The sequence below is a fragment of the Microtus oregoni genome, unplaced genomic scaffold (assembly GCF_018167655.1).
Source record: "Microtus oregoni isolate MIOR12 unplaced genomic scaffold, Mior012 000016F_ref0000370, whole genome shotgun sequence".
NCBI lineage: Eukaryota > Metazoa > Chordata > Mammalia > Rodentia > Cricetidae > Microtus > Microtus oregoni.
In genome coordinates this window covers 36595460-36612548 of record NW_024543075.1, presented here as the reverse complement: position 1 = coordinate 36612548, position 17089 = coordinate 36595460, and the positions used below count along the sequence as shown (strand labels likewise).

Genomic DNA, 17089 nt, shown 5'->3' with positions numbered 1-17089 from the left:
TTTCTGCCATACAGGTACATACACTTGGCACTAAACTTCTCATTAATGGCACATTAGGCCTAATCTATCAGCTTCTGGGTCAAGCTGAGGCCTTGGTATGAGCATCTCTGTCCATGGAGCTTATCATCAGGGTCCTCCTCCACTTTGGTGAAGATATGACCTACAATACCCCTTTCCTTACCCTCAGGGGTGTGAGAGAGCTAGGACCAGGAAAGATTCTGGCAAGCATTGTATTTTATCTGGTAATTCTCTGGAATGCAGAGGAGGTTATAGCCATGTGTGATCAACAGGTCATCCAGCCTAGCATGGAAAATGTTCATATTGATGATATATAGGAATCCCATCAGGCTGTGGGAAACCGGACAGGATACCATGAAGCACAAACAACACGAACCAACACCAACACCATTTGTTTGAAAACAGCTAGGACCTCCAAATAGAATTCTTGCGAGACAAGCAAGGTCTCCCGCTATGTTCCATTAATGATCAAATGTAAAACCTGCTTCCTAGAAAACAGCCTGTGGCTATCACATCTACCATGGCATGCCCACAAGCCTGCATGTTCACAAATAATAAATAAATGCAACTTTAAAATTTTAACTATATAAGAACAGTATGATTCATTCCATCAGTCACTTTTTGAAGAATCTAGCACACAAAAATGAAATCACCAAGAATATGAACATAAAGAACTATATGTTTATTTGAGAATCTACTTAATAGTAACGCGCTAGCAATGATCTATATGTCAGTAATAGAGAAAGGATCAACAAACTGTTCATCATGTGTTACAGAAGCATATACTTCATAAAACAATCGACGACAGCACTAAAAGAGAAGGTTAATGTGGTATGCTTTCAAGTGTCGAGATATCAAGAAAGAAAATATTCTCTAACCAAAAAGGGTACTCTGTTTTCACCTTCTTCAAAATCCATATAGAGCTCAATAACATAATAGAAAAACACCGAGGTCCTCAACAAGTCAAGCTGTGTGTAAAGCCACTTTTCTTTGCCATAATTTCACCACGGCCCTTTTCATCTCCTTGTTCCTCAAGCTGTAGATGAGTGGATTCAGCAGAGGAGTGAGCAGTGTGTAAGCCAATGACATCAGCTTCTTGGTGTCTGGTGAGTACCTGGATTTGGGCTGTAGGTAAGTTATACTGGCCGTGCCATAGAAGAGGGTGACAGACGTGAGGTGAGAGGCACACGTGGAAAAGGCCTTCTGCCTCCCTGTGGTGGATGGCATCCTCAGGATGGCAAAGAGAATTCGGATGTAAGACAAGAGAATCAACAGGAAGGGGACCATGACAATCAAAATGGTGCCTGTGAAGGCATAGACTTCAAACAGGAACGTGTCTGCACATGCAAGCTCCAGGACTGGAGGAGTCTCGCAAAAGAGATGGTTAATTTCCCTGTGGCCACAGTAGGGAAAACTAAATACCCATGTGGTCTGCACAGTTGCTACCATGATCCCTGATATCCATGAGAATATCACTAGTTTCACGAAGACCCTTTTGTTCATAATGACCGGGTAGGACAGAGGATGGCAGATTGCAGCAAACCGGTCATAAGCCATTGCCCCCAGGAGAAAACACTCAGTCCCACCAAAGAGAAGAATGAAATACATCTGTGCAAAACAGCCCCCAAAGGAAATGGTGGCTTTCTCAGTTGTCAGGACCACCAGCATTTCGGGTGTGATGGCTGCACTGAAACTCATTTCTACCACAGATAAATTCTGCAAGAACAGGTACATGGGAATGTGCAGGCTCTGGTCCAGGAAGATGATGGCAATGATGAGGGCATTTCCTATCAGAGTCACCAGATAAATAACCAAGAAAGCCCCAAACATCTGCCGCTGGAGCTCAGGAAAGGCAGAAAAGCCCAAGAGGATGAACTCAGCCACAGAGCTGTCATTCTGCCCCCTTGTTGCAGGAGTGGAGCCCTGTATTGTTCTTAGGGGCATAAAATATAAGAAAGAAGTCATGATCTAAGCTCCAGCCAGCACTTGCACCAGGAATTTTGCCAGACGATAATAAAAGAGACCATCCCCACAAAAACACCCATTGTCATTTTGGATAGTAGCTACACACTTGCAATAATCAATCGTTCAAATACAAAAGGAGATACGAAGAATTCCAGGTGAAAAATATATTCTTAAATATATTAAAAATACTGTCAGTTTTCTATTGCAAGTGATACAATAGTGCAAAATGAAATATAATTTAAAGTAAACATAAATTACATGATTCTAGCTGTCCCCTCAATAGATATTATTTATTAAATATAGGTAAATATCAATTTAAAGGCCTCTAAAACTATAGCATAAAAAAGAAACTAGGTAGAGGGAAGCTAGCCACAAAAATGTTTATAACCTGATATATATATTTTAACATATATATGCTTATTGACAATATTTATTACATTCAAGTGAAAATTAAAGAGCTATTTTTTGACAGTTAAAAGCTCTTCAAAACATTTTATAGGAACACACAAAGGGAGTGTGTTTCAAATTTACCTTTATTAGGTAACACAAGTAATATTTAATTGGTTTCAGATCGCTACCCAACCTGAAGCTACTGGATCATATTAGAATGAACCCAAATGTGGCATTTTTAGGAAGAGATGCCCAAGTATCTTCCTTATGTCCCTAGTGGCTTTTTCTAAGCCCATTTGAAAGTCACTGTGGATTTGTGGTTTGAGAGGTTCTTCCCTCTCTCCAGTCCCCTACTCAGAAATCCATGAAAACTTTAATTGTTCTGAAAGTTCTGGTTAACTACCATTCCCTAGGTTCTGTATGGGTACAAATACATTAGAGTCCAGAGAGCAATGGAAGCTAAGTGTGCTGCATGAAACTGGCATGTGCCCTGACCAGTAGGCAACATCAAACGGTCCCTCCAAAAGCCCGTAACTCTCCCTTGTGCTTCTACCTCTATTTTACCCTGATAGTACCAGATGACATTCGTTTTTCATACAGAAAAACATAACCCTCTAGAGCAGGATAGAGAACGAGTATTTTGTTTGCTATGTGCACAATGCCTACAACAGCTCCTGGTTCATAAAGACTCCAATACAATATTGAGAATAAAGAACTTAGAAACATCTAGACTTTACCTATAATATACATTAAAGTGATGCCAGAACCTTTTACAATGGGAAAACATTTGAGAAGTTTTAAGGTTTGGAATGGGGGATGGGGGAGAGTAGCAACTCCAACTTCAAGACGCTGCGGTGGAAGATTCCCTAATTCAGAAAAAGGAAGATGCACGAAGACTGAGTTGCCCAGTTTAGAAGAGGTCCTGGATCATGCCGTAGGACTGGTGTATGTGTGATGTTCTGAGATCCAGAGCAAACTCGCCAGGAGAGATAAGGACGTCAGGAGAGCAGATAGACACAACCAGCAGCAGACATGCTGTGTTATCTTCATGACGATTGGAGAGCCTTAGCAAACAGTGAAAGCAAGTTCACTTACGCTTGATTTGGACCGTGTTCACAAATCCAAGCCAAACGCCTGAAGCAACCCCAGTGCTCACACATACTTGGCTTTGACGTCTCCCCAAATGGAAAAAATTGGACTCTGTTGACCTCAAAGTCCTTTCCAACAGCATAAACAGAACAATGTGTACTCAGGTCTAAACTGACGACATTGTAACATTGTACAGATTGAGCAGTTATATTTAGTGTATTTACACACATTTGCAAATGTGTATAACAGCAATTAAAAAAAAGGAGACCATGGGTTTTAAAGGGAAAAAAATATGGAGGGGAAAAGGAAAGAGAGAAATTTTGTGATCATATTATAATTTCAAAAAGTAAAAAAAAAAGTTTTAAATAGGAAACTTTTATAGTACTCAGTAAAAATACTTTATGGAATAAAATTATTTTTAATAACAGTAGGAAACCAATAACTGACAACAACTCACCATACATTCCAAAACAACGAGTAAAGATTTAAAATGTTCCCAGAGAAACGCAAAAATAAGTGCTATAGGGTTGAAGAGATGGCTCAGTGGTTAAGAGTACCAGCTGCTCTTACAGAGGACCTGAGTTTAGTTTCCAGCATCCACATCAAGTGGCTCACAGCCACCTATAACTCCAACTCCAGGGAATCAAATGCCTTCTTGCCCTCATGGGCACCTGCACTCACATGCACATGTACACACATACACATACACACACACACAGTTAAAAATAAATCTTTTTCTAAAAAGAGATAAATATCTGAGGCAACAGAAATGCCAACTGTCCTAAGCTAAGCCTTATAGATTGCATATTCTACAAAAATGGGACTCTGTACCTCATGAATGTGAGATTACTATGACAAATGAAAAACAAACATGCATACTAAAAACCAAATTTTCACAAAAAGAAAAAACCTATTATGACTGGGGGAAAATCATGAATGGTCACTCAATGATTAAAAGACCCTACTGTCTTAAATAACTCTGCAACAGGGAGTCTGAGGCGGGTGGTCCTTTCCTTGAACCTCAGCTTTCCACTGAGAAAAGTAAGGGTTGGCACTGACCAAATGACCCAGTCAGTGCTCACAGAGACTGAACCAACAACCAGGGAGCCCGCATGGGACTGACCTAGACACTCTACATAAATGTTACAGTTGTGTAACTTGGTCTTCTTAGGGCACTCCTGGCAGAAGGAATAGGAGCTGTCTTCAACTCCTACAGTCTTTGGGGACCCTACTCCACATACTGGATCACCCTGTCCAGCCTTAATAGTGAGGAAGTGCTTAGTCTTGCTGTAACTTGGGAAGCTGTGTTTTGTTGATACTCATGGGAGACCTGCCCTTTCCTAAATAGAAATGAAGGAGAAATGGATTGGGGGCGGGGGGGGGGGGAACAGAGGCGTTGGTGAGGGAGGGACTGGGAGGATGGCAGGGAGGGGGATAAATAGGTAGGTAGGTAGGTAGATAGATAGATAGATAGATAGATAGATAGATAATAGATTTTTTAAAAAGAAAAAGAAATGTCTAGGATTTGATAGTTAATGCATACAAAGTCCTTATTCCTGAAATCATTGTCTACTTACCTCTCAGAAAGAAACAAGAAGGCATGTACACTCATCAAAACAAAACTTTGCTGCTGATCTAAGCAACCCTTGAGCGGTGGGGTATCTCTTCCACAGCATCTCCAGTCATCAGTGGTAAGAACTGTGAAGGCACCCTCTTACAGGCACACAGCAGAAGCAGAGGCTGTGCTTACCCCATGACTGTCTCCATGATTTTTATACACTGTCAACAGTTTTAACACTGACCAAAACCCACTTATTCATAGCTTGTCTTAGTGATTCCGTGCTGACTTTACAGCATTAGACGGCACCAGCCATGTGCCTTAGAGAGCTGCTCCCTGAAGAACTTGGAATCAACCTCATATTCGGTATTATAACTCAAGGGGCAAGAACACTCTAGAGAAAAACTTGGAGCATCACTCCTTTGAATGTCCATGAGGAATAACCTCCCTTACACCAGAGATTTGACTTCCGGATAGTGCTCTCAGAAAGAGGCAACAGCTAAGGCTGAAGAACATTGTAAACAGGAAGAAGGGAGGGGTGGGTGAGAGTGCTGCCATCTAGAGGGGAGGGTTTGGGCAACAGTGGGAATCAGGCAGGCAAATTCAACACTCTGGGTAGAAAGCTTCCAGGCTCGCATGCCCAGAACTTTCCTTTTTTCTAGAAGGAAAATAGAATCATTAAAATTAAAAAAGGAACATCATTACAGTGGATCTCAGTCACAGAAATTCTTATCCTGAGACTGCAAAGGCTTGAAGAGTTTGCCTGACTTTGAGCTAACTTCTCTGTTTCACTCACTTTTCTCTGTATAAAGAAAAGAGTGTTATTAATTTCATAGAGCATATATGTAAATCAACAAATCAAGGGTTCAGAGTTTGCCTATACTACCAAAAACAGTGAGGGATCATTCACTCTGCCCAGGAGAGTGCAGGTTCCATAGGTCTACTAGTAAGGTCTTTACAGAATTCTACTGATACCCTCACCAAGGCTTCCTTCACTTTTCTACAGATTTCTAAGAGTAAGTTTCTCCTCCAAAATGTTCTTCCTTCCTGCAGCCATAGGCTGGAGATGACACTTAGGGGTGTATTCTCCCTGATCTATTTATGTCCAGTGTGAAGTGGACCACATGTCCTAAAGGAAAGGGGTTTTCATATTCAAAGTCCAATTCAGACCCCTTCCTAAACCACTCAGTAGGTAGGATGGCATGCCCAGGAATGCAGCATGCCTCCATGATTTTTAGAACTTTCATTATTCATACACCCAATTTTTCTGTAAGAACTTCTCTTCCCCAGTACATTCTGTATCTGAAGGTCATAGATCTATAGAATGGTGGTGTGTGCCCTTTCCACAAGTATGTTTTATCTCAGTGAAAATGAGCTAATTCCAGGAACATGATAAAACACAGACAGTGGGTAATAACATCAGTTGTTAACAAAACAAAAATATCATTGATATGACATAGTCAAGTGTGGAGAATTTATATATCTTCTTCAAGGATAGCAAATAAGCATCATGAAATAGATGCAGAGAGATTTAAATAATGACATTTAAATTAACACAGGGCAATAAAAATAACTGGGAAGTTGATATGGGAAGTCCTTCTGTATATGTGTTGCTTTTGTTGGTTAATGAATAAAGACACTTCCCTGGCCTGTGATAGGTCAGAAGGCAGAGGGAAAATAAACTGAATGCTGGAAGAAAGAAGGCAGAGTCACAAGAATCAAGCAGTCACTGCTGGGGACAGACATTCAGGAACCCTGCCTATAAGTCACAGCCACATGGCAATACACAGATTAATAGAAATGAGCTAACCAAAGATATAAGAGCTAGTTAGCAATACACATAAGTGATTGGCCGAGTACTGATTAAAATAATAAAGTTCTGTGTGATTATTTCAGGAATCTAGGCAACCAGGAAACAAACAAGCAGTCTCCACCAACAGGAAGTGAAAAGAACATATTGTAGATCCCTAACTATATATTGCTGTGGGACAATGGTCTGTATCCTGTCAATTATATTTTAAACAAATGCTGATTGGCCAGTACCCTTGCCAATATAGGCGGGACAACCAGGCAGGAAGTAGAAGCGGGGTGACAAGAACAGGAGAATTCTGGGAAGAAGAAAGCTTATTTGGCAGTCCTGATCCAGCCACAGAGCAAGTGAGATGTGACTGCCTCGCTGATAAAGGTACCAAGCCATGTGGCTAATATAGACAAGAATCATGGGCTAATATAAGTTATAAGAGTTAATAAGAAGCCTGAGCTAATGAGCCAATTAGTTTATAACTAATGTAAACCTGTGTGATTTCTTTGGGACTTAATGACTGTGGGAACTGGGCAGGACAAGGACTGGGTGGGAGGGAAAAACTCGGTCAACAATATATTTTCAGCTCAAAAATGTTTCTACAATATTTATAAAAATTGAAAGGAAATTCCAATAAATTTCAAAATCATAGAGATTATGTGAGAAACATGATTTAACTAAACCTGCACAAAGTCAAAAATCAAAAAGGCAAACTAAAAGTTTGGGAGCAAGGAAAACAAGCCAAATGCAGAGTTTAAAACCAATGGGGATGTTCTATTGGGATCTCACCAAGGCCAGCTGGCCTGGGTCTGAAAAAGCATGGGATAAATCCGGACTAGCTGAACATAGCGGACAATGAGGAATACTGAGAATTCAAGAACAATTGCAGTGGGTTTTTGATCCTACTGCACGTACTGGCTTTGTGGGAGCCTGGGCAGTTTGAATGCTCACCTTACGAGACCTCGATAGAGGTGGGCAGTCCTTGGGCTTCCCACAGGTCAGGGAACCCTGATTGCTCTTCGAGCAGATGGGGGGGGGGGACTTGATCGGGGGAGGGGGAGGGAAATGGGAAGCGGTTGTGGGGACGAGGCAGAAATCCTTAATAAATAAATAAATTTAAAAAATAAAAAAAAACCATCTTTGTTTCATGGAAATACTTTGTTACACACACTGTGTTTTCTGACTGCAGGAAGCATCAGCCAGAATAAACATCCATGAATGAACTTAGAATAACTGCTTTTAGGAATTACACTGGAAATGAGAGTGGGCAGAATTTTGAGACACAGTTGGTATTTATTTGATATATCTCCTGCTTAATTTCTTTTTTTTTAAGAATAAGTACATGAAAGGCTTTTTAAAAGCCAAAAAGTGAATTTCAGACTTATTTAAAGGGAAAGGAACCCTAGCATAAAAAAAAAAACAAATCTATTATCTCAGCACTTCTAGGACTGAGATAGTAGGATACCAAGTTCAAGACCAGCCAGGCCTACATGGTGAAACCTTATCTGAAAAAATGCCACCCTAGTCTATAACCTCATCTAAAAGACATAGACAAACAAAATGTCAAGGAGGAAATAGCATGTACTACTAGATACTGTCCAAAATAGTGAGAAGCAGGAATCTAAACTTCACTTTTAAAAATCCCAGTGCACAACCTACAATATAGGAGAGATCTGGTAAGGGGGAAGAAAGCGGTGAGGAGTAGAAGGGACACACCAAGGGTCGCTGAGACCAAGACAAGAGCCTTGGTCTCCAATATGGGTTCTCAGAGTGTTGTCCCTCTGTCATCAGCATCAGAAACCCAGAAGGCATTTCTAGACCCCACAACAATCTGCCACATCCCATCCTGGGTGTGACGCAAACACAGATGTCTTACTATTTGTCTAGACAACTCAAAAGGGTTAAGATGAGCTGTTCTCACCTTATAATATTGTGATGAAGGCACTGGAAAGACAGCAGGCACAGGGTCACTCTTACCTTTCTGTTGACCCTCAGATCAAAAGACGGAGTTCTCATGGGAAGGAAGCAGCATCCCTGTTCTCAAGCAGGAGACACTGGCACTATGAGGAGTTCACATGCATCCTCTTAAACATCACTCATTCTGGAAGCTTCCACATAACCCATTGGCTTCTTCAGAACTCACCATCGCCAGTCCAAACCAGCATGTAAGTGACTGGCTGTGTTTCCTATTTCCTTCTTCTTACTCCTGAAATCCATCTTGAGTCAGCTTAACCCTCAGGTCTGGGAAGTCCCTGTGTGTATGCCAGCAGAGGCTTCTATTCCTACATCTCATGCATGCTAAACCACTACAGTGCCATGCCCTGGAGGACAAAAGTCATGGTCCTCTTGTCCCAGCAAGAAGAACTGCATGGGAAGGTGGTGATCAAGCTTTCCCTGGGTCTGTTGTGACAGAAGAGAGAAAGTGGGTGTGGATGACCACAGAGCACTCTAATTAGCTTCATAAAAACCTGAATGATACCTTTTGTTCCATGGGTTCCGACAGCAGGAGAGCAAAGGAGGTGGAAAACCTCATCTTCAGCGTGAAGATGTAATCTGTATCATAGAGCAGCAAGTTTCAAGCTTCAAAATACACGAATGTCACCTGAATGCTTAGTGAAATGCAGACTGGAATCATGAAGTCTGCCTGGCTCATCACAGTGGGAGTTTATGTGGAGTGTTTCTGTATATCCTGAATTATTCCTGCTGACAGGGAACATGTGAGTCCCTTTCTTCAAACAAACACCACAGAAAAGCCAAGAGAAAAGATGGGAGGTGACCCAAAGAGATCATACACTTTAGTAACATTCTAGAATCAAACAGCCTAAAAGAGATGAGAACAGAATATCCAAGAAAGAAACATAAACTAATAATAAATTGTCACCAGAAAATAAAGCTACAAAATTTTTAAACTCACATAAACACTAATTTTATTGAAGAAAAGCTCAAAACAAAAACATGAATGCCAAAGGAGGAGTTTGTGGAACAACAGAAATAAGTAAAGCCTGATCTGCAGTGTTCACAGGAGATGGATGCAATAAAATCACAAGTCCATGTTGAACGCATAAAGAGAGTGGACACATGAGAAGAGAGTACTAGAGGGAAGACAAGATGAGCAAGCAAAATAAATGCATACAACTTAAAATAAACACAACTTAAAATGAACACAATTTAAAACGCTGTTAAAAAAAAAAAACTCAGCCAGGTGCAGAAAAGAGGGGAGACTACATAAGAACAAAGAGATCAGCCAGAGCTACATGAGACTCTGGACTGGGGGAGAAAAGAGCAGATAATGAAAAAGGAGTGAGCAAAAGATTCAATATGTGTGCAGCTGATGTACCTGTGAAATGAAAGAAATAAAAGATTCAGTATTGGAGTCTAAGTAGCATCTCTCCTGGAGTTCTTGGGAAGATGAGAGAGAAACAATGTCTAGCATAGAAGGATTTCAATCTGCGATGTTCTCTATCATTACATTGTGTTTTTCTGTTTTCTTTCTCTTCCCCCGTCCCCCACCCAGGCACAGTGGCTCAGAATATCCCCAACTCTGAGGCTCAAAGAAGGCTCCCTTTTTAGCTTCAGGAAGCCTAAACTAAGAGGTTAGAGCATCATGCTGACCCACTCGTACTATTATAGCTAAGTCTCATGGTTTCTCTAAAGACAGGTAAAGTTGCCATCATCAGCTCTCTGTCCTTCGGCAGCCTCTCAAATGCTCAAATAGCTAGGGACATGCTACCAGGGGCTTTTTGTTTTTACTGTCGGTTCTTGAACTTCTCACTAACCTGTGTCACAATGACATTTTACCCATATTTAATTAATACCGTTGAGTAGTGTGGGTATGAATAATGCAAATGAGTTCACAGTTAGAACACATGAAACTTCTATTATTTCCCATGTAAATGATACTGACAATCACACAATGGTAGAAGACGCTGTTTTATTTATGTGTATTTGGAGTCCAAAACCGCACTATGTGGCACTTTGTATCTGGCTGATAGAGCTTCAGCATGTCATTCCAAACGCACCATTCCTCTCTCCCAGCTTAATGAATCTAAACATCTAAACACAAAATATAATAAGCCTATGAATCAGTTCAAATGCAGCACTGAGATTCTTTTCCAGGAGAAAATTCACTACATAATTAGAAAGACATGGCTAGCAGAGGCGAATGAGATGGCTCAGTCGGTCAAGTGCTTACTATACAAGCGTGAGGACCTGAGTTTGGATCGCCAGCACGATTGTGAACAGGGACACATATCTATACTTCCAGTGCTGGGGAGGGAGGGAGGGAAGGAAGGAGGGAGGGAGGAAGGGAGGGAGGGAGGGAGGGAGGGAGGGAGGGGCTACTAGAGATCATTAGACACGTAGTCTAGCCAAATTGGTGAGCTCCAGGCTCCGACCCTGTCTCAAAATTAATCAATAAATAAGGTGGGGCTGAAGAGATGGTTCAACATCTGGAGAGATGCTCTTATCTAAGACTACATCCTTCCTCTTCAACATCTGGAGAGATGCTCTTATTTAAGACCACATGCTTCTTCTCCAGAGGACCTGATTTCTGTTCCTAACTCCTGTCATTGGGTATCTCACAAATCCCTGCAACTACAGTTCCAGGGGATCTGATGCCTCAGACTTCCTTGAGCTCCAGCACTATCTACACAAAGACACCACACACACACACACACACACAGAGAGAGAGAGAGAGAGAGAGAGAGAGAGAGAGAGAGAGAGCGCCATCATCTATCCAATGGAGTATGAGTAGAAGTTAAGTTTAGGGTTCAATGGTCATAGCATTTAACTTGGAAAAAAACAACATTTTACCCTTATTACCATCCATGGAGAAGAACTAAAAAACTAAATAAGCGCTAAAGAGCTCATGTGACTCATATTCAATAACCACAAATCTCATATTCTCTTTATATAACAAGGAAATGAGACCTAGGGCTGTAAACAGAAAATATTACAAATTTCACAACCTGTGGAGGTATTCAGTCTGAAAAGGCCGCGCAATAGGTAACCTGACCCAATGAACACAGAGAAGAGAAAGGACATTTTTTCACAGTAGATTAGAGGAACAATTCATTATTTGTGTGTGGGACATTTTGTCCTTCCAGTGAACATGTAAGTGGAATCCACAACAACAAGGCCAAGTGAGAATTTAGGAACTTCCCACATGGTTTTGACTACTAACATTTTATAAATATATGTAATAGCAAACATGGGAAGTTTACATATTTAATGAAAAGGTAGAAGTATAATCTCTCCAGCAGCTAGATTTTTAGACAGATTTAAAGGACCAGGCAAGAATTTCCTTCTACACCACAGGTCTTAAATCCAATCAGGAAGGGATTGTTTGCATCGATGACATTTGTGGACACTATTGCTGCATGAGCATATGTTGCGAGGTCAAGCATGATTATATCTCACAAGGTTCACAGCTGGGTAAAAATCTTGATTTTTATCCTCAGGCAACTTACGGAGCATCTTCTGGGACTGTAGATGCAAGCTAGAAAAAAGAAAGCTTTCCGATGACTAATGGCTTGATTTTCCCCTGTCTGCTGACCAAAGTATGTGGTGTCTTCAGCAAGAGCAGTTTCAACTCTTACTCTTTATCAGAGAAGCTTCTTTTCCAGTGAACAGTAGTTAATACAGAGACTCACAACTGACCAAAGTGCAGAAAGCATATGTCTGTAGGGTACTCATTCATAAGTGGGATCTTTATATGACATCCCCCAGAGTTTAGGGAACATCATAAAAGAGGAGGCAGAAAGACTGTAAGAGACAAGAGTCAGGAGGGCTAGAAAGATGCACTTAACTTCTGGACAGAGCAGAACCGCCACACTCAGGAGCTCACAGCAGCTGTGATTGTCTGTACGAGGTCAAGCCAGTCAGTATTCCTGCATGGATGAGGGAGGGGCACAAGAACCCCACTCAGACCTTAGCTAAGTAATTATTGACATTGATGGATGCTAAGGAAAGGAAGGGAGAGCCACTTTCTTCAGATGTAGAAATCTTATCAGCACATATGTCACCAGGATCAAGAAAGGATTCCTCCTCTTAGTTTTAAAGAGAAAATGGGGCTGTTAACTTCTTTTTATTAAAATAATATTTTTATTGATTCTTTGGGAATTTCACAGCATGCACCTTGATCACACTCACTTCCCAGTCCTTCCGTGTCTGTCTTCTTGTGACCTCCCACTCCCAAATTTTTAAATACAAAAATAATTTTTAAAAAAAAGAAGTCCAACTTGTGTTAGCACTATACTCACTGAAGTATGGTCAAACTGTCAACAGGCTGCGACTCAAATAGAACTGAGTCATTCCCCTCCTGCACCCCCACCAGAAGTCATCAGTTATGGAGAGCCACATTTCAGCATCCTCCTCATCATCTCTTCAATGTTTCCTGTTTCAGCTGTTACTTTTCTAGAAGGAGGCTGTTGGGTGGGGGTAGGAGGTGTCACAGAGGCTTCTACGTCCGGCTCTCCCAACTGTGCATCTTCATTAATCGGTATCACTGCAAAAACAGGTTGTTTTCTCTTTACAGTCAATTGGAGCACAGATAGTGTGCTTCCACATGGTTTCCAGTAACAGCACAGACCACCAACACGGCCCCAGCCGCAGTAGGATCATGGATCCAGACAATGCCCTCCAAGCCTGGACCACAGACACCAACATGGCCTTAGGTGATAACATAGGCCTCAGGCATCAACATAGACCCTGGCTGCAGTAGAATCATGGACCCAGACATGGCTCTCAGTGACAGAGAGGACCATTACCATTGCCTCAGGTGGAGGCAAGGGCCGCTCAAACCAGTGTGGCCTCCAGCAGCAGCATGGCCCAAGGACAACAACATGGGTTCAATCAGCAGTACAGACCTTGAATGTCCACATGGATCTCGGGATCTATTGCAGCCTAGGGCATCAGCATGGACCACCAAAACTAACATGACCCCCAACAGGGGTCTCAGGCCATGATAGTCCTCCAATGAGGTCCTATTCAGAAAGTGAATTTTTTCTCATCTTGGTCCTCCATCGCTGCCCAGAGCTAGGGCAATCCCACGGCTGGTCTGTGTGTTCAGGGGCTGAGTCCGCATCTGAGTAAATTCTAGGCTGCTGCACACTACCCCGCTGGCCCGACTGGGCAATAACATGTTTCACTGTCAGCCCCAGCCCTCTCTCCCAACTGTCACTACCGTGTCGTGTCCAGTTCCACCTTTATCCACAGTGCATGCACCTACCACTCCATTTTTCCATCTTTTCCAGCTCTCCATCACATAGTTGTTCATCAAAGTGACAGCTGCTGCTGCCCACCTGGAAAGGCAGGCAGCCTGGCTGGTTTCCACAGGGCAGCAGATATATAGAGATAGATAGATAGATAGATAGATAGATAGATAGATAGATAGATGATAGATAGATAGATAGATCCAAAAGTAACGCAATTTGTGATTATAATCTGAAGATGTGTGAATTCAAACAAGTTTGAGGACCCCAAAATAAATGAATTCTTTACTTTTTCTTAGAATAGATTTTCTCTCTAGAAAAACTGTTTCATGTAGTTGGTCTCCTGTTGCTCCAGATAGGAAGTGGTACTCAGTGGGGCTCAACATCAGCCTGAAATAAGCAGACACACATGAACAGCAATTCTGCTATGTTTCAAGCTTGGTTTGTGGTCCTGGGGATTAAACTCAGGGCCTAGTTCATGTTAGGCAAGCATTCTCTTGTTGAGTGACATCCTCTTCCTTTATATTCTCAAGATGAGTCTCACTGTGTTCTGGAACTCATGTACCCCAGGCTGATCTTAAACTCTGAAGTTTCCTAAATTAATTTTCCAAATACTAGAATTAAAAGCATAAGCCACTGGATCACCCTGGGAAGGGAAAATAGATTAGATCTCCTGGGTGGGGGGAGCAGGGGATGGGAACATGAGGGATCGAGATGGTTGAGTTGGGGGAGGAATGGAGAGGGAGAGTAATGAAAGAGATATCTTGATAGAGGGGCCATTACACTATTAGGGAGAAACATGGCGCCAGGAAAACTCCCAGGAATCCACAAAATGACCCCAGCTAAGACCCTCACCTGTAATCGGATTGGAGACTACCCTAACTGTCATCATAGAACCTTCATCCAGAAACTGACGGAGGCAGGTGCAGAGATCCACAGCCAAGCACTGGGCCAAGCTCTGGAAGTCCAGTTGAAGGGAGGGAGGAGGGATTATATGAGCAAAGGGGTCAAGTTCATGATGGGTAAACCCACAGAGACAGCTGACCTGAATGCCTGGGAGCTCATAGACTCTGGACCAACAGCTAGGGAGCCTGCATGGAAGCAACCTAGGTCATTTGCATGTGGGTGACAGTTTGTAGCATGATCTGTTTGTGGAAACCCTAGCAGTGGGAACAGGACCTGTCCCTGGTGCATGAACTGGCTTTTTGGAACCTATTTCCTCTGGTTGGATGCCTCGTTCAGCCTTGATGCAGTGGGGAAGGAGCTTGGTCCTGCCTCAACTTGATAAGCCATGTTTGGCTAACTCCCATGGAGGCCTTACCCTTCTTAACTGAGACAGAGAAGAAGTGGATGTGGATTAAAAGGGAGGTGAGAGGATGGAACAGGAGGAGAAGAGTGGGGGGAAACTGTGGTCGGTGTAAAATAAATTTAAAAAATAATTTTAAAAAAAGCATACACCACTTCAGCTGGCATCTATAACACCTGATAAAGCATGTAAATTCAAAATAATACATTTCCTCGGTCATCCGTGAGGAATCTATCACATAAAAATAAAATCAACAAGCACATGAACATAAGGAATTAGATGTTTACTAAAGCATCATCTTTTAATGGCAACAGTCTAGCAATGACCTGTATTCAACAACAGAAGGTGGATCAATAAATTGTGAGTCATGTGTTATGGATCATATAGCTCCTAAAAAAACAATTGACTACAGTATTAAAAGAGAAGGTTAATGTGATATGCCTTCAAGCATGGAGGAATCAAGAAAGGAAACATTATCTACTCAAAAAATGTACTCTGTTTTCAACACCTTCAAAATCCATATAGAGCTCAATAACATGATAGAAAAACACCGAGGTCCTCGACAAGTCAAGCTATGTGTAAAGCCACTTTTCTCTGCCATAATTTCACCACAGCCCTTTTCATCTCCTTGTTCCTCAGGCTGTAGATGAGTGGATTCAGCAGAGGGGTGAGCAGTGTGTAAACCAATGACATCAGCTTCTTGGTGTCTGGTGAGTACTTGGATTTGGGCTGTAGGTAAGTTATACTGGCCGTGCCATAGAAGAGGGTGACAGACGTGAGGTGAGAGGCACACGTGGAAAAGGCCTTCTGCCTCCCTGTAGAGGATGGCATCTTCAGGATGGCAAAGAGAATTCGGATGTAAGACAAGAGAATCAACAGGAAGGGGACCATGACAATCAAAATGGTGCCTGTGAAGGCATAGACTTCAAACAGGAACGTGTCAGCACATGCAAGCTCCAGCACTGGAGGAGTCTCACAGAAGAGATGGTTAATTTCCCTGTGGCCACAGTAGGGGAAACTAAACACCCATGTGGTCTGCAGAGTAGTCATCATGGTACCTGAGACCCATGAGAACACAGCCAGTTTCACGAAGACCCTTTTGTTCATAATGACCGGGTAGGACAGAGGATGGCAGATTGCAGCAAACCGGTCATAAGCCATTGCCCCCAGGAGAAAACACTCAGTCTCACCAAAGAGAAGAATGAAATACATCTGTGCAAAACAGCCCCCAAAGGAAATGGTGGCTTTCTCAGTTGTCAGGACCACTAGCATTTCAGGTGTGATGACTGTGCTAAAACAGAGGTCCACTAAAGATAAATTCTGTAGGAACAGGTACATGGGGATGTGCAGGCTCTGGTCCAGGAAGATGATGGTAATGATGATGGCATTTCCTATCAGAGTCACCAGATAAATAACCAAGAAAGCCCCAAACATCTGCCGCTGGAGCTCAGGGTAGTTAGAAAATCCTAGGAGGATGAACTCCACTTCAGAGCTGTGATTTTGCTTCCTCATCACAACAGTAAATCCCTGTGTTGATTTTAGGGACACAGGACATAAATGATGAAGTCACAGTGCAGGAGCTGAGTTCAGACTTGGACATCTTGGCAGAAGTTGTAAAGACATGCTCATTTTGACAGAGGTTCAGACTGGCAGTTTTAAAGAATGGTCAATAAGTTGTAACAATGAATCTTTAAAGAGCAAATGAACAAGTTACAAAACTTTGACTCAGAAATCATTTAGCAAATATAAAA

The 17089-nt window shown here is 42.1% G+C and overlaps 2 protein-coding genes across 2 annotated transcripts; both read right to left on the bottom strand.

The window, feature by feature from the left end:
* Nucleotides 1-981: 981 nt before the first annotated feature.
* On the bottom strand, nucleotides 982-1983 carry LOC121458041 (olfactory receptor 10A3). The gene has a single exon (XM_041667159.1). The coding sequence runs from the start codon at nucleotides 1981-1983 to the stop codon at nucleotides 982-984; it is 1002 nt and encodes a 333-aa protein (XP_041523093.1).
* Nucleotides 1984-15905: 13922 nt separating this feature from the next.
* LOC121458053 (olfactory receptor 10A3-like) lies at nucleotides 15906-16880 on the bottom strand. The gene has a single exon (XM_041667170.1). It carries the CDS (start codon nucleotides 16848-16850, stop codon nucleotides 15906-15908), a length of 945 nt encoding a protein of 314 aa, XP_041523104.1. The 5' UTR covers nucleotides 16851-16880.
* Between the last annotated feature and the right edge of the window lie 209 nt (nucleotides 16881-17089).